The sequence below is a fragment of the Candoia aspera genome, chromosome 6 (genome assembly GCF_035149785.1).
Source record: "Candoia aspera isolate rCanAsp1 chromosome 6, rCanAsp1.hap2, whole genome shotgun sequence".
Lineage (NCBI taxonomy): Eukaryota > Metazoa > Chordata > Lepidosauria > Squamata > Boidae > Candoia > Candoia aspera.
Genome location: NC_086158.1, coordinates 358,274 through 379,114, shown reverse-complemented (window position 1 = coordinate 379,114; position 20,841 = coordinate 358,274). Strand labels below are relative to the sequence as shown.

General features: G+C 51.4%; 1 protein-coding gene across 1 annotated transcript; it reads right to left on the bottom strand.

Annotated features, from left to right (window-relative positions):
• Positions 1-1,854: 1,854 nt before the first annotated feature.
• Positions 1,855-19,644, bottom strand: LSG1 (large 60S subunit nuclear export GTPase 1). Its single transcript, XM_063306203.1, has 14 exons — positions 19,548-19,644; positions 19,317-19,437; positions 19,151-19,244; positions 17,488-17,574; positions 15,637-15,723; positions 14,653-14,713; positions 7,100-7,276; positions 6,271-6,672; positions 5,183-5,284; positions 4,604-4,747; positions 3,906-4,029; positions 3,174-3,253; positions 2,310-2,492; positions 1,855-2,069 (listed from the first exon to the last, which is right to left on the bottom strand). The coding sequence occupies exons 1-14, from the start codon at positions 19,626-19,628 to the stop codon at positions 1,890-1,892; spliced, it is 1,923 nt and encodes a 640-aa protein (XP_063162273.1). The 5' UTR covers positions 19,629-19,644; the 3' UTR covers positions 1,855-1,889.
• Positions 19,645-20,841: the final 1,197 nt, after the last annotated feature.

Here is a 20,841-nt window from a genome sequence, read left to right as displayed (position 1 = left end):
TTCTGGTCCCAATTCTGGTCACTAAGCAAGAGCTACCTGTAGCCCAAGGTCAAGCATAATGGCCAAGCTCTGCTGTGCTGCAAGAGGAGCGAGGCTGTCCAGAAAGAACATCAGGGAAAGACTAAAGTTTGCTCATGAACTCCTAGGCAAAGACCAGGACTTCTGGAACATTGGGCTCTGACAGACGAGGCAAAGATAGAGTTATCTGGCCACCATACCAGAAGACATGTTTGGCAAAAACCAAAGACAGCATTTCACCAGAAGAACCAGACACCAACTGTAAAGCATGATGAAAGAAATGTTGTGGCTTGGAGTGGCTTTGCTCCATCAGGGCTTGGGCAGCTTCTCATCACAGAATGCACCATGAACCCTCCAGTGTACCAGAGGGTGCTTGAGGATAGCGTGAGACCATCTGTCAGAGATTGAAGTGTAAGCGAAAGTGGATCTTGCAACATGACCATGACCCTAAACATCCCAGTAAGTCCACCAAGGAATGGCTGAAAAAAAATGAAATGGAGAATTCTGGACTGGCCAAGTCAAAGCCCACATCTAAATCCCATGAAGATGCTGTGGGCTGATTTGAAACAGGCTGTGCACACAAGAAGCACCTCAAACATCACACAGCTGAACCAATTCTACATGGAGGAGTGGGAAAAAATTTCTCCCATTGGATGTCAGAGACGGACAGTTATAAGAAATGCCTACTTAAGGTTGTTTCTGCAAAGGGGAAAATAAGGATGTATTTACCTTTTCCATAGAAGGAAATAGCATATCTGTTAATTTTTTATTGAATAAATGATTGCAAAGTCCATTTTTCAGAGGGGTATTTTTTGGTTCAATTGTATCACCTTTATATACTGTTTGAATGAAGATAAAATACTGATATGCCCACATACGTTAAAAAAGAAAAAACTTTACACGGGGTGTGCTTTTTCACATGACTGTAGAAAGGCTGGTCCGCATCGTCTGCTCTCTCCCCCTTCTCATCCACATAGGGGAAACAGACTGGTTTCTTGCTCTGGAATTCCCTGGTGCTTAATCCTGGTATTGGAGCTCCTCCATGTGGGAGAGTACGCAAAGGCCGCAGGCAGATGCCAACCAGCAGAAAGGAACTGTGACATCTGCGTGAGAGCCACCCTGCAAGGGCCAGGCACCACCCAGATTGGGCAGGGAAAAGGGGGGGCTGTACTGTCATTGGGCTCCAAGGGGCCCCCTGGCTTTTGAAAGGGCTCTGTGCCAAGGGCCAGCAGGACAGCCCACAAAACTGGGCCCTACTGGGGAACCTAAGAGCAGCCTCACCTGATCAGGCCAAGGCCCGTCCGAGTCCAGCATTTGTCTCCCATGGTGGCCAACAGCTGCCTCTGGGGTGCTCTTAAGCGGGAGATGGAGACCGACCCTCCCCTGCAAGCGGACCGGGAGGCATCTGCCCCCATGTGGAGGTCCCCTCAGCCTTCAGCCTGGGGGCTTTTAGCAAGGCGCACGCAGCACGCCAGGGAGTGCCAGGCTTAGAGTGCTGCCAAGGTCATCACGGCTCCTTCAACGAATTAGAAGAGCCGGATACGTCCACCAGGGCCAGGGGGGAAGCAAACCGAGGCAGGGCTAGAAAAAGACTTAGAGGCAACCCGCGGCTCCTCTGCCAGCACGAGAAAGGAAAAGATGGAGCGGGGAGGACCGCCCACGGGGAGCAGCTTCCACCAGCAGGATGTTGTCAAAACGATTCGGGACGTAACCTTCACAATAAAGCCAGACCGACCAAGAGACCTTGCTGAGAAACGTCTTCCTTTAATTTCCAAGGGCCCAGCTGGCCTTTTGCCTGGCCAAGCGCCTGGGCACGAGGGCTGCTCCTTCCCCGAGGGCGCCACCTCTGTGTCCTCCCGGGCTTCCCGCCCTTACAGCTCCAGGTGCCTGGTGAGACGGCGGAGCTTCTGCTTCTTGTTCCTGTTCCTGTGTCTCTTCCAAGGCTTCCCCGCTCCATTGGCCGAGTTGGGTCCGGAAGGGCTGTGGGTGGCCGTCCCTGCTCCGTGGCCCGCTCCAGCCCGGGTGCCTCGGGTCAGGGCCTGGACACTCTCCTTGAAGACAGGCACGGCCTTGAGGCCCCCTCCGGGGACAGGTGACCGGGCAGGCAAGGGCCAGCCCAATCCCGCAGCAGAAGGGGCCTGGGCAAGTCAGCCTCCCCAGCCAGATGCACCACCATCCCTCGCTGGTGCCCACACTGGCTGCAGCTGATGGGAGCAGCCCTCTAAATCCCAGAGCCTCCGTGTTCTAGGAAGCCCGCCTGCCCACCCGCACCCGGGGAACCCCTGCCTCACCTGGTGGAAAAAGGCCAAGTCCACTGTGCTGTCAATCTGCCTCGCCTTGGGATCCCTGCCGGGCCACTGTTCCTCATTGCGTGCTGCTGCTGCTGCTCCCTTGCTTGAATAAAGCCGCTCGAGCCCGAGCTGGAAGTGCTGGGGATCCATGCCCGGAGGTGGGTGGCAGTACAGCAGCTTGCCCTGCGGGGGGGTCAGGGAGGAGGGAGAACGTCCAGGAGGAGGCACATGTAACCCGTGGGCCCTGACCCCAGCCCAGGAGAGCAAGGCCACGCCCACAGGCCCCAAAGCACCCCTGGCAACCCCCTGCCCCAATCTGGCAGTGAGCGCTCCCCTGCTCCTCGGACCCCTCATTTTCCAGGAATTCCCTACTTTCTGGATGGTTCACAGGCCAGGCTAAACCAGTGTGGTGCGGTTTGGGCTTAGGGTGACCTGGGAACCAAGAGAGCGTGGCTTTTCTAAAACAGCACTTTGGGTAAAACAAGCCACTTCTGTAAACCAGGCAAGCCACGGCTTGGTGTGACGCTTGCACCCAGCCTGTGCGCAAACATCAACACTTTGCTTAAGACTTGCTGGGCAGGTTGTTGCATATATCCAGCTTCTGTCTATCTGTCATTATATTGGTTTAGGAAACATCTTCCAATCTGGATCAGAAATGCTGGAGTGATATGAGACTTCTCCTTCTTTACAATAATTCTTTCCTGACTGAAAAGTGGGGGTGTGGGGTGGGGGGGTTGGCTTTGCCTCCTGCCAGGCCAAAGAGGCGGTGAAGGGACTGCCTGGCCAAGCAGACCTGCAAGCCAATGTGACAAAAGGATGCATCCTCCCCTTTCGGAAAGTTATAAACCAGGTCCTCGAACACACCGTGACATAGTCCTTCAGTACGTGACGGGCTGAGCGTGGCTGGTCTGGCTGTCCGTGATCCGTCATGAAACCCCTCATGCCTGTGTGGAGGGGATGGAGAAAGCAAGACACCAGGGGCGGGGGGTCACCGCACCTACAGGACAAGAATCTCAGGGGAAGAAAGCAAGCCCACTTAGCAGGGCCTTGGCTGGGGAGACACAGGGGCCAGCACACGGCTTAGCCTAAACCAGGATCTGGGCCTATCAAGGCTTTGTACCAGGTATGGCAATTACTCTCTCCCCACTCCCCCTTCCAAGAGGATGCGGGGCTAGATGATCAGATTTACTGCTGAGGAGGAGGAAGCTGTGTCAGCCAAGACATTCCCCCTTCAACACTTTCCCAGAATCCTGCCCTCTGCATATGACGGTCCGCTGGGACTCTTCCTCCCCTTTTTGAGCCATCAGCCAGAAAGCTGCCTGTTTCCAGCCCAGAAGGCTTCTGCCATCTGCCCCATTTACAAAGCGGCTTTCTCTGGCATGAAAATCAGAGATTCCCGCTTCAGCCTTACACATGCACTGTGTAGAAGCCACATCTCACACACTCTTGCACTCCCCCACCAACACCAGAGGTCATGCTCCAGACCAGTGGTCTAGCTGCAGCTGCTGGCCCTGTCTCCATGGGGCTTGTGGACCCACGCATAAAGATCCTGCCCCCCTGGCACTGTCACGGGCACCCAAGGTGGTCTTCACTCACGGCCAAGGGCTGAGAGAAGCTCCTCTGATGTTGGCATCCGGTCAGGGTCCTCACCCTCACGTGGCCGGATGATGCGGATTCCATAGGTTGCCTCCAAGACGGGCCGAGGGATCCGTTGGCAGATGTGAGGGAGTGAAGGAACCGCCTTTGGTGAGGTGCCACCTTCTAGAGCGAGCAGAGCAGGCTCCCCATCTGGGACCTTCTGCATCTCCCCCCCCCCAACTCAAGAACAGCCTAGAACCGTTTGGACTAACGCCGGCACCCCTCACTTGGCCTTTCAGCCGTTTCCAAACCTCAGGGACCTGACGGTCCCTGGCCCTCCCCAGCCAGAGGCCCCAGAAAACAGTTCAAAAGGCCAACTGCCTCTCTTATTCAGGAAACTGGTTTGATAAAAGTCCAGCATGAGTTCCCAAAGGGAGAGTCTGTCCCAATCCCATTTTGAAGCCTGCAGAACTGCACCACAAACAATATAAAGACTTCAGAATATCGGCAGCTTCATTCACAAATTCTTTCCTTAAAGTCCTGCCTTTTTCACAGCAGCTTCATTCTGAGCACTGGGATCCCCAACACACCTCCCATCAACAGATCTGTGCAGCTGGGATTTTTGCCCCCCACCCCCCAGCAGGCTTCTCTGTCTCCTGCCAATCCCCCACTAATCCTTCCCTCCCCAGCCACAGTGCACAAAGATAAAAGGATATGAGAGCAATGGGGGGGACATGGTCCCGCATCTGATCAATGGGCAAGATGCCACTGCAAATCATTTCGGCTTTGGTGGAGACAAAGGAGGGCATCACCAGGCCAGGGCAGTCACAAAGGCAAAGGGAAGGCTCCACGTAGAGCGTCTGCAAAGGAGCGACCCAGGCTCAGAACCAGCTGAGGTGTGGCAGAAATGGGGACCAGGCTGACAAAGGCACGGGGCTTTCTCCACAGCAGAGCAGAGGGGGCTCCCCTGTGCATTTCTATCCTGGTTCTTCCACCCTCCCACCCTTCCTTCACACCCAATAGGGAACCAGCAAGCGCCTCTTTTTCATCTCCTGGGGTCTCTGGAGACAAGAATGGACTCCCTTGCAAGGGAGTGAAAGAGGAAATCCACGGAAGCCGACAGACCAGACACTCCAGGACACACCTGTGCTGGGGTGGCCGCTTGGAGACGCCTCCACAGGAGACACACAGCCTTTCCCAGATTGAGATGCAGGGGATTCAGGCAGGAGACCGAGGAGGAAAGAAGAGGGAAGAAGGCGTCTCTGGCCATCAGCCCTGTGAGCTCCTTGCAGTACCTGGAAGTGCTTTGTGCGTCCTGGCGTGGCCGACACAGACACCTTCTTCTTCCCAAGGATGGCATTAATGGTGGAGCTCTTCCCTACATTGGGGTAGCCCACCTAGGGAGGGAGGGAGGACATATTGGTCACTCCAACAAGCTTGGCAGAGTCATGTTTGTATGAGCTGCAGCAGAGCAGACTATTTGTGCATTCTTAGGAAAGATTTTAAGAATTCCAGAAAGCTGGCGACAGAAGGGCAAACTGGCTTCCTCCTTTCCCAGAGGACAGGGCACCAAGTAATGGGTGTGAGGTAGAGGGAGAAGGTCACAAAACAAAAATATTCCTAAGAGCGTGAGATGCTGGCCGAGGCGACGGGCTCCCCTCCAACGGGAGCGTTCCAGAGGCGGCTACGCAGCCAGCTCTTGGGGATGCTTGAACTGGGGCTTCTGCCCTGGGCAGGAGCCTGGACTCAGAGGACTTCAAGCCCCTCTCCTGACTCTGGGGAGTTAAAGGTTCAGAGCCACCTATTTTTTCAACAGGGTGTGAGGAGAGGTTAGGTGTGCAAGAAGAAATAAGCCACAATGGAAGTCTGGGAGCAAAAAGTGAAAAAGCAAAGCTGAAGGCGTCTTTTTAAAGATCACATAAGGAACAATGTGGTGGTGGGAGGAAACAGCCCCCCTCCCCTCCTTTCATCCAGCCCCACAGGCTCCCCAGACAAGGCCCCAAGACACAGCAGCACAGCCCCACGGCCTGTTTGGACACCTCTGGTCACAGCAACTCAGCAGGGAGGGAAAACATTCTACCTCCCCCGAGGAGCCTTTCCCAGGGCCAGCGACACACACCCCTCCCCCAGAGCTGTCTTGAAAGCCTGGTCCTCGGCTGTGCCCGTCTGGGCGCTGGAAGGGAACCCCGCGTTGTCTCCTGTCTTGCCACCTCGCGGCAGCAGCACTGGCTGGCTGCCCTTGGGGGCTCTGCCCACCCCCAGCCTGCTCTGCACTCAGCCCTAGAGGGAGGAAGGGGGCAGTCAGAGCAAAGCTGGGGCAGGACGTCCCTCCCCAGCACTTCCCGAAGAACAGCTGCAGCCTTCAGCGGCACCCTTGACTCACCAAGCCAACAGTGAGCTCCCCCTCTTTGACCTTCTTCTTCCCAGCATGAACTGATCTAAATATCTCCAGGAGTTCATCTCTTTGGACCAAGCGGCTGCTGTTTCTGAGAGGGTGACCCCGAGGGGGTCCTGGCTGTGGGGTCTCAGCCCTGCTTCTCCCCAGGGGCTCGATGGTGGTCCTGCTCTCCCCATCTTCAGAGCAGGTCAGCCAGGCTTCCTCCTCCTCCTCTTCACAGTCCTCATACACATCACAGTCTTCCTCCGGGTCACTTTCTTGCTCTTCGCCCCTAGGAGACTCCCGCTGAGAGCCGAGGGGGATTTCGGCCTCTCTGCCGGTTCTCTGCTCCTCCCTCTGGCTGGCACCCTTGCCAACCGGGTCTGGCACTTCTACATTTTCCACCTCCTGAGCAAAGGAAACAGGACACTTATCAGAAGCTGCAGACAGTTGCAAGAGACTTTCCTAGTACCGGTTTTTTCCCCAAACAGACCAAGTTGCCATTCAATATATTCTATTGCAAGAGACTGAGTTGCCTGAAAGACGTTAAACGCCAAAGTCGCACGGCCGCCAGATGATGCTTGGTCTTTCAGATTGATTAGATTTCCCAACAAGCGAGAAACCAAAGACAAGACTAGGGATGGGGTGGGTGGGGAGTGCAGGTCAAGTAGTGTGAATTCATTCAAGGCGCTAACTTGGCAGGAAGTTTAACACAGGAACCTGAATCAGCTGTAAGTTTATGGAAAATATTCTGGGTACGACAGAAAACTCTGACCTTTGGGAGGCCAGGCAGTGGTTAATAGTCCACAAGCCATCACAGACAACCACCTGTTACCTTAGCATTGGCCACCAGCTGTTTCCCCTCCACCAAGGCTGACCAGAAGACCACTTGGACACCTTCCTTCTTGAAAAATTGTGCCCAGGCCGAGCGCTGCTCCTCACCCAGCAGGTCTGCTTTGTTGAGCAGGATGAGGTTCTCCTTCTCAGGACTGATTTCTGTGGCGTAGCACTCCTGCAGGATCCAAAGCAACAAAAGGCGGTCATCACCAGATCCACACAGGAGAATTAAGTGAGGGAGTCTTGCCACCTTAAATGGTGTTGTGAAGGAGGAGTGGCAGTTAGACTTCTGGAGGAGGAGTGGCAATAACTGCGACAGAAGTACCTGTGGGTGCTGACCCCCAAGAATTTGAACATCAGAATCCAGCCGAGAACATTCAGGTAGGAATACAAGGAAGGAGACAAAACAAAGTGAATACTGGGTTGGTGAGCTATCGACTGCCAAGCCAGGCAAAAGATCTGGATAATGCCTTCCTGGGCCTGATTACAGAACTTTCAGGAGGAGAGACTAAAAAAACCCATCTTGGCCAAGATCCCAAAACTTCCTCAGAATTTTCTAGACTTCTAAAGAAAAGACAAGGGGATCCGTTGTTCGAAGTCTGAAACTGAAGCACAGGTATACATGCATGCAAGATTTCATGAGAGCCGATTACAAAAAGCTTGGCAAAGTACCAGGTGAGATCCCATGGCCAGAAACCATCAAGTCAAAGGAAGCCCAGAAGAACCGGGAACCACACAAAAATATGATAGCGGAAGTACAAACATAACAGAATGGAAAAATGGATTTTAAAAAAAATGGGCGGGGCAGCTTAGGAAACCAACAGGGTGTAACACCCAAGATGATGCTCCAGCAAGGACGCAGTATACACAGTAAAAACGTTAAAAAGGCTAAACCACAAAAGGAACATAGGCTTGCAAGGGAAGCTAAAAGCAACAAAAAGGGCTTTTTGGCTATATCAATGGAGGAAAAAGAACGGGATGGACCCATTGCTAGGACAGTAACAGATGAGGAGGACAGTGCTCCTCAACTCCAACTTTGTTTCCATTTATTTCCCAAAGAATAACTGTGTTTAAGTGGATGTAACAAAAACAACTGAAAAAAGAAGGGAATGGCAACCCCACATGGCTGCCCCATGAATGCACCTCAGTGATTTTGGTTCAAGCTGGAAAGAAGTGCCCAGTAGCATACCACAAGGCCCTAGGCTCTGGGTTCTTCCACATGTTTATAAGAGGTTGGATGATTATCAAATTTGGAGGGATGGCGAATAGAACAGTCTTAAGATCTAGGAGGATCTTACGAGCTAGACCAGGGTTTCTCAACCAGGGTTCCGTGGCACCCTGGGGTTCCGTGAGAGGTCACTAAGGTTCCCTGGGAGATCACTATTTAAAAAATTATTTCAATTTCAGGCAACGACATTAAAGAGGTAAGTTTCATTCATAAAGAGGTAAGCACTGTTAATGCATATGTATAAGCCTACCCGTGAAATGAATATAATAATTTTGTCACTTCTGGCCTATATTTGAGTTTGAACGTGCAGGGGTTCCCCGAGGCCTGAAAATTATTTCAAGGGTTCCTCCAGGGTCAAAAGGTTGAGAAAGGCTGAGCTAGAGTAGTGAGTACACACCAACAAGATGAGCTTCAACAGGGATAAATGCAAAGTCCTACATCTGGGTAGGGGAGAAAAACCAGGTGGGACCATCTGGGCAACAAAGCGTGTGAAAAGGATCTGGGTGCCTTGGCGTATCACAACCCAAACATGAGCCAACCACGTGATGCAGATACAACAAAAAGCAAATGCTGTCGAGACCAAGAGGAGTCACTGTCCCTCTCCAAGCTGCGTTGCTCGGATGGTACCCAGAATACTGCCTTGAGTTTTGAGCACATTCTAGGAAGGACACTGTCAATCCTGGGCTTGTCCAGAGAAGAGCAACCAAAATGGCAAGGGGCCTGAGGGGAAAATTTATGAGGGGGAATTGGAGATGCTGGGTATGCTTAGTCTGGAGAAAAGAAGCCTGCGGAGACAAGAAAGCTGTCTTCATATATCTGAAGGGTTACTATGGAGAAGACAGGGCAGAATTGTTCAGAAATATTCCAGAAGACAGAAGAAACAATGGGTTTAAAGTACAAGGAAGCTGATTTTGGCCGGACCTCAGGAAGCGTTTTCTAATAGTAACAGCTGTTCGGCAATGGAAGAGAAACGTTAGGAGCTGGTGCGCTTCCCCTTGTTCCAAAAAGGCTGGACGGCCTCTGCTGGGGATGCTACAGTGGTGGATTCCAGCACTGGGCAGGGTGTTGGACTAGATCATCTCCAGAGTCCCATCAAACCCTCTCAGTCTATGATTCTGTAGTCACGGTTGTGAAAGAATGAACTTTCTTCAGGCAGGAAGTCACAGACAAAATAACTTCCTTCCTGTTTCCTTGGGAGGAGCCCTCTCTGTTCAGTCACATGAAATGATGTCAGCTGCATGACCTTACATTTGTAAATATCACAACCCTGTGACATCCGATGGATGACAAACTTCGCCAAGCATGGTCCTCCCAGGGAATTCCTGACTTGTTTGCTGAGAATTTTCTCCTTCCAATGGTGGAAGGAGGCACAAGAAGGTCAGCTACTGCATACTAACCAACAGGGAAAATTTAGTGAAACAACTGGAAGTAGCAGAAACGTTGGGGGAATTCTTGAGGGAAACTAAAACTGAGTGTAGCCAAACATGTACCTAGGGCTTTAAAAAAGATAGTAAACTCAGAACAATGATTAGTAGGATCCCTTGGCAAGAGAAGATAGTAAGAAAAGAAACTCAAGGTGAAGACAAGTACGGTTCAGGCCGCAAAGGAAGAGGACAGACAGGTACACCAGAACTGTAGAACCTGCGTGAGGAAAGCAAACGCTCAGAGTGAGTATGGTGAAGGATGCGGAGGATAAAAAAAGGGTTTCTTTCGATATGCTCAAAAGAAAAGGAAAAGGATCAGCATACCAACTGCTCCATAAGGATGTCAAAATGCCAACAGGTAACAAAGAAAAGGCAGACCTGCTCAGTGCCTATTTTGGTTCAGTCTTCACTATTAAAAAAAAAAAAAGAAGGGCAGGACTGAAGGTTAAAGCTGACAAAAACATGGTCAGAGAACACCTATTTAAATCTCCAGAACCAGATGAACTGCAGCGCAGGTTATTAAAGGAACTAGGCAAGGGATTGGATGAACCTTTTTACAGTACATTATCCCTGAAAAGCCTGTGTAACTGGAGTGCCAGAGAGCTGGAGAAGAGCCAAGCTGTCTCTCTCTTCAAAGGCAAGAAAGGAAGAGGCAGCAAACTAAGGACAGTCAGGCGTGGGTATCCCTGAGGGAGCCGATCACAAAGAGAAGTGATGGCCTGTGGGAATGGCCTGGGAGACAGGAGGGAGACCAGCAGCCTAGGCAACGGTCTGATAAGAGGCAGCTCAGTCCACGGTGGGTGGGGAGGGAGCATGGGAAGCATTTCAGAAGGGACCCTCCTCTCTTTTTAGTCTCTGGAAAATGAGGGAGGTCTCTTCTGAGAGGCTTCCCCTGCTTTTCCCCACCTGCGGACTGAGCTACCTCTTATCAGCCTGTTGCCTGGGCTGTGGGCCTCCCTCTTGTCTCCCAGGCCATTCCCACAGGCCATGACACAGAGAATGATCTGAAAGCACTTTGAAAAAATGTAATTACCAGAAATCAGCACGGCTTTCTCGAGGCATTCTTTTTTGCTAGCCTGATCCCCTTTCATTTTTTGAATTGGTAACGTTTTTAACAGATTGTGGGAAGGCTATAACATAATATACCTTCATTTCAATCATTAGAAAAATAACCCTAAAAATAAGAGCAGTTGGATAATGGAACCACATAACCCATCATAATGTTAGGCTTTCTTTCACTGGACACCTTAAAGCAAAGACTAAACAGTCTATATCTGCACTAAACAAGGACTTTGTTCCAATGGCCTAAGTGGCCACTTTCAGCTCTGTAATTCTGTGATTCATACTCTGTACTAACTTCAAGAGTCACAATTATTGAACAATAAATCATCCGGCCCAAACTGGACCACCCTTCACTGCATGTGGCTATACGCACCTACAGGGTTGATTACTGCAGAAGCACAAGTCACAGCGAATTTTGATGCACAGAGCTGGAACCAGTCAGATTTGAACGCAACACTGGAGCACATGACAATATATTCATGTGCATCAGAGTGCATCACAGACATTCTTTCCTCATCTCCATCAGGTCTATCATAATCCAGAGCCAGCGTAGTGTTATTAGGACAACTAAGACTCTTGGTTGTTTTTTTCTGTGGACACCCTCAATAGTGTTGAGATCAGTGGAACTTGCCAGGGAGGCATGAGGGCCATGGAGACGCAAGAGATGTACCCGTACTGTTGTTTGCACTTACAAAAAAGTTGACTTCCAGGATGCCCCATTCCACTGAAAGATTCAGGGTGCAGCATTCACTCTCCCTGAATGAGATTTATGTCCTTAATTGTGATGGGTAAGAAATGTTTCTCTGCCCATTTCAGGAGTCAGTCTCCTTCTTAAATCCCCTGCTGATTTACCTAGGCTCTTGTCAAACACTGTGCATACACAGTGTTTCCAGGCGATGGACGGGAAGTCTTACTCATGCTGACGCTATGAACCACGAACCAATCTGTTCCGGTGGTCCCCCAACAGAGGTGGGCATCTATACTGACCTGATCACCTCCTTTATCAGTTATTTGAGTAACAATCCTGCTGGCAGGTTTATGGCTTTCAGCTAGTTATCTGCAACATCCCAAACATTCAGTTCTCCTCCCTTAATGTGCCAATCTCCAGGGCTTGCTTGCAATTTTACAGAAATATATCTTCTGGATCAGGAAGGGATTTGACACAATCTGGACATGGCCCAGGCAAAAAAATAACAAAACAGGATGTTCTTGGAACCCTGGAACATTCCATCCCTGGAACAGTGTTCTTCACCTGTCCCTGGTTCCAGCCCCTGGGGCAGCACTGGATGATGTTCCACAATATTCAGAGATGGACATTTTGCTAGATGGAAGCACTGTGGTGGGCATGAACAGACATGAGCCTGTAGTTGTGACCATCACGCCGGGATGGCTGTTGGTTTTATGAATGTGGATTGTGAGGAAGGCAGGATTTCTTGCTCCCCTTTGCATCTTGTCCATTTGTTCTTGTGACAGAAAATTTTTCACTTCTCTGTGAAGCTCCAAGTGAAATATTTGTGGGATGGTGTCAGTGAGTACATCACACAAATGGAGTGCTTCACGCTCTGGGAAGAGGAAGAAAGCCCTTGGCCCTGCCTCTGCAGCTGAAGAACGGCTGACCCTGCCTTGGGGCTTCCAGGGATGGAGCATCACCGAGGGCTCTGCGAAAGAGCCGGAAGGGATTGGGGCTGACCTTAAACGTCATCTCGCCCCACCCCCTGGTCAGTGCAGAATCCGTCAGACCCTGTGTGACAGATGACCAGCCTCTGGCTGAAGACCTCCAGTGAAGGCAGCAGCTCCGTCGCTCAATCACCAACCCCCGCTGCCCCCTCCCAGGCCATCAGAAAGCTGAGTCACTCCAGCTTTCTCATGCCACGGTTGGTACCCCAGTTTTTGAATTCATTTGCTGGGTCTACAGAATTCACTGAACCGCCAGCTAACTAAATGAGCTGGGTTGGCCCAATGCACAAAGCCAGAGGAAAACTTAAGCAAGGCTAAGCATTGTAAATGTCTCTGTGAAGCCTTCAGCTTACCTGGAAAGGTTGCTGTGTGAACACAGTCAGTTTGTGACACTGAATGCACATACTGTGCTTTGTCAGGAGCACCTGGAAGACAGCCTTCATACCTTCTTCACGCCCAGATGCACAGGGAACTCTGGGAGACCTGACCCAGCCCTTCCTGAAGAGAAGTTCACACCTTTTCCAGGTTCTCAGATGAGAAAGTTCATCACCTCCTGAACTCGCAAAGGCTTCTGCTGCTTTTCCACTCAGCCTGAGCAGCAGTGCTGGGCCCAGAAATCTCTTCACGTCTCAGAAGAGCAACTGCCCTGAAATCTGGCAGAAGGCAAAGCTTCCAGCTTCTGCACAAGTAGCTACAGCTGTCCAGATTCTCCCCACCAGCCTTTCAAACTGTTCCAGAAATGCGAATCTGAAGCCACATGGTGGGTTCCAAATTCAGTGCGTCTGCGGGAAAAGTGCACCTACCTTCGGAGTGCTGAACCTAGTAGTTTTAAAAGGTGGAGTCCTGGGTGCTCTCTGAGCCTTGTTGTTTCCTTGCAGACGTTTCATTGCCAGACTAGGCAACATCTTCAGTGCAGAGAGGGAGTGGGCCTTGCTCTCAGTTTATAGACCGTGGCTTGCCCTGCTTGTGTTGGTGGGGGTGTTGTTCTCTCCTTGGGAGTTCCTTGATTGGGCTGTTGTTTGCTGCTTGGTTGATTGCCTGAGTTCCTTGATTAGGGTGTATTGTGCTGTTTGATGGTTCATCTGGTGTTAACCCTAGTGTTGATTTTTGCATAACTGGGTGTTGATTGTTGGCCAGGGAGTGTACTGGTCTTTTGGCTTTTCTATCATCTCTTTTGAATGGCATGTAAATGTTGTTTACCTCTATGTATCTGCTGATGGCTGCTTTGTCTGAGTGCCAGGCTTTTGTGACAGCTGTAACTGTCACAAAACTGTCAACTGTCAACTAGCAGAGCGCATCCACAAACACAACTGGCAGTTAGAAGACACGATGAGAACTCCTTAATCTCACAACACATGGACAGACTCAACCAAAGTTTCAACTGGGAAACTGAGCAAGCTAAACCAAGCCAAATCCAAAAACGCCAGAGAATTCCTGGAAGCCTGGCACTCAGACAAAGCAGCCATCAACAGACACATAGAGGTAAACATTTACATACCATCAAAAGAGACAATAGAAAAGCCAAAACACCTCCTCACCAGCAATCAACACCCAGATATGCAAGCATCAACACTAGGATTAACACCAGATGAACAATCAAACAGCACCCTAATCAAGGAATTATTAACTCAGTCAACCCAGCAGCAAACAACAGCCCAATCAAGGAACTCCCAAGAAGAGAACAACACCCCCACCAACACAAGCAGGGCAAGCCACGGTCTATAAACTGAGAGCAAGGCCCGCTCCCTCTTCGCACTGAAGATGTTGCCTAGTCTGGCAATGAAACGTCTGCAAGGAAACAACAAGGCTCAGAGAGCACCCTGGACTCCACAGTTCAACCATGAGCTACAAATATTTGCTTCGATTAGTTTTAAAATGTCCAGCCTATCAAGAGAGCCCTCAGTTCCCTGTGTGTGCTTCATTCTGACCTGTAATTTACACAAGCTGCAGTCTTCTGAAGAAGCCAAAATGCACATGACTGCTAACGTACGTGAGGACCAGTCTACTGTCTCCCCACTCTAATCCTGGCCAGGAGGAGGAGATCAGCGTCAACATACAGTAGCTCGCTTGGTTTGGAACACGGGTGATTTTTTTAGCAGGCTTCTAACGCCCTCAGTAGAACTGCTGCCTCATGCAAACATCTCAGTTTGTTTTACCTACCAGATCTCGGCACCTGAACAGGAGCGGGTTCCTGGCATCCACGATCTGAACCACAACATCACTGCAAAGGAGAAGACAAGATGTGCTATTCCCCCAGGCTGGGGCACACGCCTGAGCTCATCCCCACTTCACTCTCCCCGAGGACCAAGGGCCCAGGGAGGCTCCGGCACGAAGGATCCGAACAGTGGAGCCCAGAGGCAGCATCCAGCCACCCCACACACAAAGCCTGCAGGCAGGTGAACACATCCTAACACCCCACCCACTCCCAGATCTGTTCCTGGCAGGCAGGAGCTCCTCGCCATGGCCCCCCTGCTCAGCCTCTGCAAAGAGCATCCTGGTCCACAAGGAGGCTCCTTTTCAGAGTGGACAGGCAGTAACCCTCCCACTTGCTCTGACGGGCAGCCTGGGAATCCAAGGAGAGGGCCTGCCTGATTCTGGGAGGCAGGCAGGACTGTCACGGTCAGAGCAGGGACCGGCTGTCCTGCCAACAAGCACCTTTGCACTGAATTCCCCAGCTCCCTGAGGAGGGGGAGGGAGCTTTCCAGGAGATTCCAGGGAAAATCTATCTGCCTGCTGAGTAATCTCCCCAGTTCCACAGTGAGATCACCCCTGCAGGATGGACAGGAGGAGACACACCTTCTTCACCCAGGGGGACCAGTGGCCCTGCTGAAGCAGCCCCAATTACTGGGATGCTCTTCTGCAGGGACATGGGACAAAACCCGGCTAGCCCCCCTTAGCTCAGAATCCCTGGTGACTAACCCACACAGAGCCCCTACTGAGGCCACGCCCTCGAGAGCCAGGCAGGGAAGGAACAGGGGAGGGCACAGTGCATTCTTCTCACGGATAGCCTTAGCAAGTGCTGCAGCATATCAGAGCCAAGGCAAGAAGAGGCAGAAACCAGCAGCCCAAACCTCCCCCGGCAGGCCAGGGACAGCCCATCCCTGCAGGGATCCCAGGAAGCCGAGAGCCATAATCAAGCTTTACCTTCTCTCAAGGACTCTCCAGAGCTGACGCCAGAAATCCAAATTTCGTTCAAATGGGGTCAACAGGAGTTCCCCCTCTTCCTCTAGCCTGTAAGAGTGCAGGGGAAGAAATAGTCCTGGGGATTTTAAGAAAGCACGCTCATTCAGCGATGGCTTTCTACCTGCAATCACATTTTTAATTTATTTAATGTTACCACCAACTTGAGGGACATAAGCCCTGCAGAATAAAACACAGATCTGAAAGACCAAGAAGCAACAGCTTTGATTCTCCATCTATCATCACACACTCTTTTGCTGCATGAGAGGGCTTACCCTAAACCCAGGAAGACCCATAACCCAAATTTCTACCAGTTTTTCCCCAAAGGTGCAACGAAGGGCCCCCTTGCTCTACAAGAAAGGGGGGCCACAGAGAATAGGTCTTGCCTAGCCTTGTCCATTTGCTCATTGCTGACTTGGCCCTCAGGGCTCTGCTTCTGCCATTTCATAAAAGCTTTGCTGCTATCTGTATTTTATTTAGTGCCATAATTCATATGTTTTTATTTTTAGTTGATTTCATTTTAAAGCTGGTCCATGACAAAGGAAGAACAAGCGCAGGGACAAATGTTATTAATGGATAGGATGCAATCCTTAGTTTGGCTAATCTTGTTCAATGAGCAAACTTCCTTCGGTGTGAGGCATCTGAACATATGAAGGATGTTCAATACATTGACAGGATCTTGACAAGAGTTGAAAAATCATCTCAAAGAAGCTTCTAACATGCTGCCATCAGTTTCTTTGTTGAGAGGGAAAAACATTTTTATTATCCAAGCCCCTTAAACTTGTTCATGTGCTTTTAACTCATGATCTGCCTTACTGTCTGGGAATCTCTGTTTTTTTCATTTGTAAACTGCTCAGACATCCTGTTACCTGAGGATATAACTTAAAAAAAAAAAAAGAGGGGTCATGAAAGGCCATTCCTGCAAACCAGTATCTGTTACAGCATCCATTACAGCAAAATACCAAATGGCATCAGTTGTCATATAGGCATGAAAGCTGGCTGGGTGACTTTGGGCCAGTCCCCCTCTCTCAGCCCAACCCACCTCAGAAGGGGCAAATAGGAGGCATGAGTATTAAGTACATTAGCTGCCTTGAGGTGACCAAATACATATTTCAAAATCGAATGGATAGGGTTTGGGGGCCTTTCCTGGTTTGATCTAAGCCTGGCTAAAGATTTAGGATCACTACATTTTACAATGCTTATAGATTGGGGTCTGCCTACAGGATACTTGTTTCAGTGAAAGTAATGGTCTGTGGAGAACACCATCCATGTATAATTTCTGATGCTGATTATATTCTTCCACTTCAAGTTTTCTGTAATGCTTGTGGCTTGAGGGCCCAAAGTCCTTTTGCCCGGGTAGAAGGCAACCTGGATTCCCTTCCCAAAGGATGATTAGACAGACAATGAAACTTCAACTGCCTCCATCTCCAACAAACACTCCCATTTTAAAGGCAAATTAGTGGGAAATATTTCCTCTTTCTTTCAGTTAAATAAACTGCTTTCAATGAAGGATGAGTTTTTCCTTCACATTCTCATCAGCAAACTCAAAACTGTTCCCATGGTGCCAAGAGATGGACTGACTGTGGATCCAAGAGTGCCAGATATCCCTCCACCCTTCAGGACCGCGTCACCTTAGTGGGGGGATACCAATGGAGGGCCAGTCAAGGCTGCAAAAGCTCACACGAGGACAGCTGCAAATGCAAGATGAGTCTGGTGTGCTCCACTTCCATCTCCCCTCCACAGGTGGAATCCTAACTTAGGCTGGCCAGGGGCTCTTTGTTGCCTCCATGGTCAGCACCAGCAGAGGAGACTCACCAAGCAAGCTGCCTCCTCCACCTCAGGAAGCTGTCTCTTTCGGCTTTGTTTAGCACTGTAGGGGTTGTGTGCTTGTCCCACGGGGGCCTGGAAGAACCAAGCACAAAATGGGAGAACAGGTTCATTAGCCTGATGAATGCACCACAAAGAAAAATTTTGTTCCGATGCAGAAAATGACCTTGGGAGAGACAATTTCACTGGGTTTTAATGGAAACCAAAAGGAACTTGCTAGAGGAAAAGCTGAGGTCTGCCCAGACTAGAAAGGAAAGCTGGATGGGCTGAGAAGCGCCTTTCAGGTTGGACAGCCTTTCAGGCGGTTCTTCCTGGCACTCAGGGAAGACAGGGACTAACCTTTACCCCTCAGCTCCACTGCTTGAGAACAAAGGAACAGGAAGGAAAGAGGAACAGAGATCAAACACTTTGCATCTATCCAAAACTCATGGGAGGACAGATTTCATAGAATCCTGCCTGAAAGATGGGAGAAAAAACAACAAGTGCAAGAGCAGAAAAGCAAAACAAGTGAGGGAAATTTAGCTTGAAGAGAGCTATCCATTCTTGAAATCAGCTGCCTCCAGGAGCTGCAGAATCACAGAGTCCTAGGGTTGGAAGGGATCCTGGAGGCCTTCTGGCCCACCCCCCTGCCCTGTATAAAGTCCTTCCTTGGTGGCATAGAAAAAGAGGTAGGGCAAGTATAAGAACACGCTCGGCCTTGTCTTCCCCAAGTGCAAAGATCTCACCACAAGGATTCCCTCCCTATCATCAATGCTACACTTAAGAAATACACACAAAAGCAAAGATCCATATTAACACAATACCGTACATAGGTCAGCTCAAGAACACAAAATATCACAAACTGTCAAGTTCCCAAAAATATTTCATCAGGCAAAATTATTTTTTAAAAACCCAGAAGAAAGGGGCAGGGGAAAGATGGCAGATGCCCAAGTCACATCTGCCATTATTAGTAAGTGCAGGAGGAAACAGTCTGCAAGAATGCAAAGGGGACTCTAGATTTCAGGGTTTGCTGGAATGAAGGACAATTCACAAGCCCTCATTTCCCCAGTTATTACAGTAGAAATATAGAATCTAGCTCAAACTGCTCTTCACGATTAAGCAAAACTCACAGATACCTTGATAGGGTGAAAACAAACAAAACAAGACACACTTTCAACAGTTTTTATCTTATCGAAGTCTATAACTTTAACAAGTTCACATTTAGTTGGGCAATAAAGAAACAAATTACTGCAGGAGTTGATCATAACATCAGCATCAAGTTTGCAAAAGTCACAAAGCCGGAAAGAGGGACTAATACTTGAGAAGAAAGCGAGAAGATTCAAAAAGATCCAGACAGGCTTGAACAGCCAGCTGAAATACATAGGATGAAATTTAACAGGAAGAAAAGTTCTGCACCTGGGCAGGAAACAGGACAGGCCCAAGCTCAGAGCAGCGAGGAGGCAGTAGTAGGTGCAAAAAGGATCTGGGTCTAAGCCAGCAGCTAAGAGGCCGAATCCTCCTCTCCCCCAGCCCTCCGTCTTCCTGGCCTTTGCTGGGAGCCAAAGCCCACCTCCCTCGACCCGGAGCCGCCTGCCCATTCGGAGGTCGCGCGGGCGGCTCTCCCGGCGCCCAAGCCCCGAAGGCAGCGCCGGCTGGGCGCAGCGAGGCTCACCTCCTGGGGATGCGCAGGACCCGCTCCTCCCGCTCCCGCAGCTGGCCGGCTTCCTCCGCAGCCTCGCCGGGGGCCAGGCGGACGTTCAGCTTCTCTGCGGGCGGAAAGCGTCAGCGTCAGGCGGGGAGAGACGCCCCGCGACCCCCCGGCCCGCCCCGGCCCTCACCTGCCACGAACGCGGCCCCCGCCAGCTCCGCCGCCGCCAGGAAGGCCTCCAGGGGGCTCTGCTCCGTCACGGACTGCGGCGGGGCGGCGCGGCCCCCGTCGCCCAGCTCGCTCGCGTGGCGCTGCGGGAGGAAACGTGTCGTTACCGGAGGGCCACGGGAGCCCCCCGGCAGCCGGAACCCCGCCCCGCGGCCCCGCTCAGGGAGGGAAGGAGGGAGGCGGCGCGGCTCACCCATCCCGCCCCGGCCGCGCGGCCTCCCCGACCCCCGCGGAGGAGGGCGCGCCCCAGCCCCGGCGCCTGCTTCTTGCCCATCGCACGCCCGCAACTTCCGGGCACATGCGGAGCGCAGCCAATGGGCGGTGCGGCCGGGAGTGACAGCGCGGGGCTCCGGGCGGAAACTGCGCCCCACGACCTGCAGTTCCGGCGGCCGCGGCGCCGGCCTCACGGGGGCGCTAAAGGGCCGCTGCGGAAAGCCCTCGGCTGCAACCCGGTAACCCACCCCTGGGCCGGCGCCTCTTCCCTGAAAGCTTTCCCTGGGGAAGCTTCGGAGGAGGGCAAGGAGGACTAGAAACTTAAGCCCTGAGGAGGGGGCCTAAAGCAGCTGGGGGACAGCCGGAAGGATGCCCGAGGGAGGATGGTCGAGGCTGGTCCTTCAGGCCTCAGAGCAAGGACCATGGGGGCAAAGGCAGCGCTGCGTTTTCCCGACATAAGCGCCACTTCCGTGCACCTGATTTGCACGTACAAAAGGGGCGGAGCCGGTGTCACGATGGCACAACTTTGCTGACTCCTTTTGGGGAATGTGTCAGATCCCGCGGGCCAGTCCACACAGTCGTCCGCAGGGGACAAAATGCGTATCGCAGCAGGAGCCCTAAAGCATGCAGCTTGTGTTGTCAGGTCACACAGTGGCATCACCGTGGCGAGGAAGGGCTGCCTGCCTGGCCGCTGAATTGGTCCAAGGGTCCATCTGGTCCAGCATGGGGGTGGGCGGTGGAGGGCTGTTTGTTGTTGGCAAAGGGCCTGCACAGACCCACACCCAAAGGCTTGGAAAGGTGAGCTGCAAGGCAAGCATTGTGAGCTTGTGGCTCCGGGCATCTACCACACCAGCGCAAAAAGGTCCACAGTAAGACTGAGCAGCCTGTTGGGCTTGAGGTCAGCGCAAGAGGAAGAGATTTCCAGCACAGGGAACAAGAATTGCCCAGCTCTCACCCCAGTGTAATTCCACCAGCCAGTTTCTGTGATTGCTTTTAAACTGAGAAGGAAGGGATTTACAACTTTTGTTGAATGTAACTTTAGGCTACGTTAAATGACTAGATATTTATGGGCTAATGGCAGAGCTTCCAAGCTAAGCTGTCCAGCACCGATAGGAAGCACATTTTGACCTCATCTGCTGCCCAGGAAGAGCAAGTCCAGCAGGATGGCACAAGGAACAACAGAGGAAATAGGACCAGCACCCTTTCTTCCTCCTACTGCCTATCAGTGCTGGGAACTGCCTGAGACTCTTCTTCCCTTCCCCCCAACACGCAGT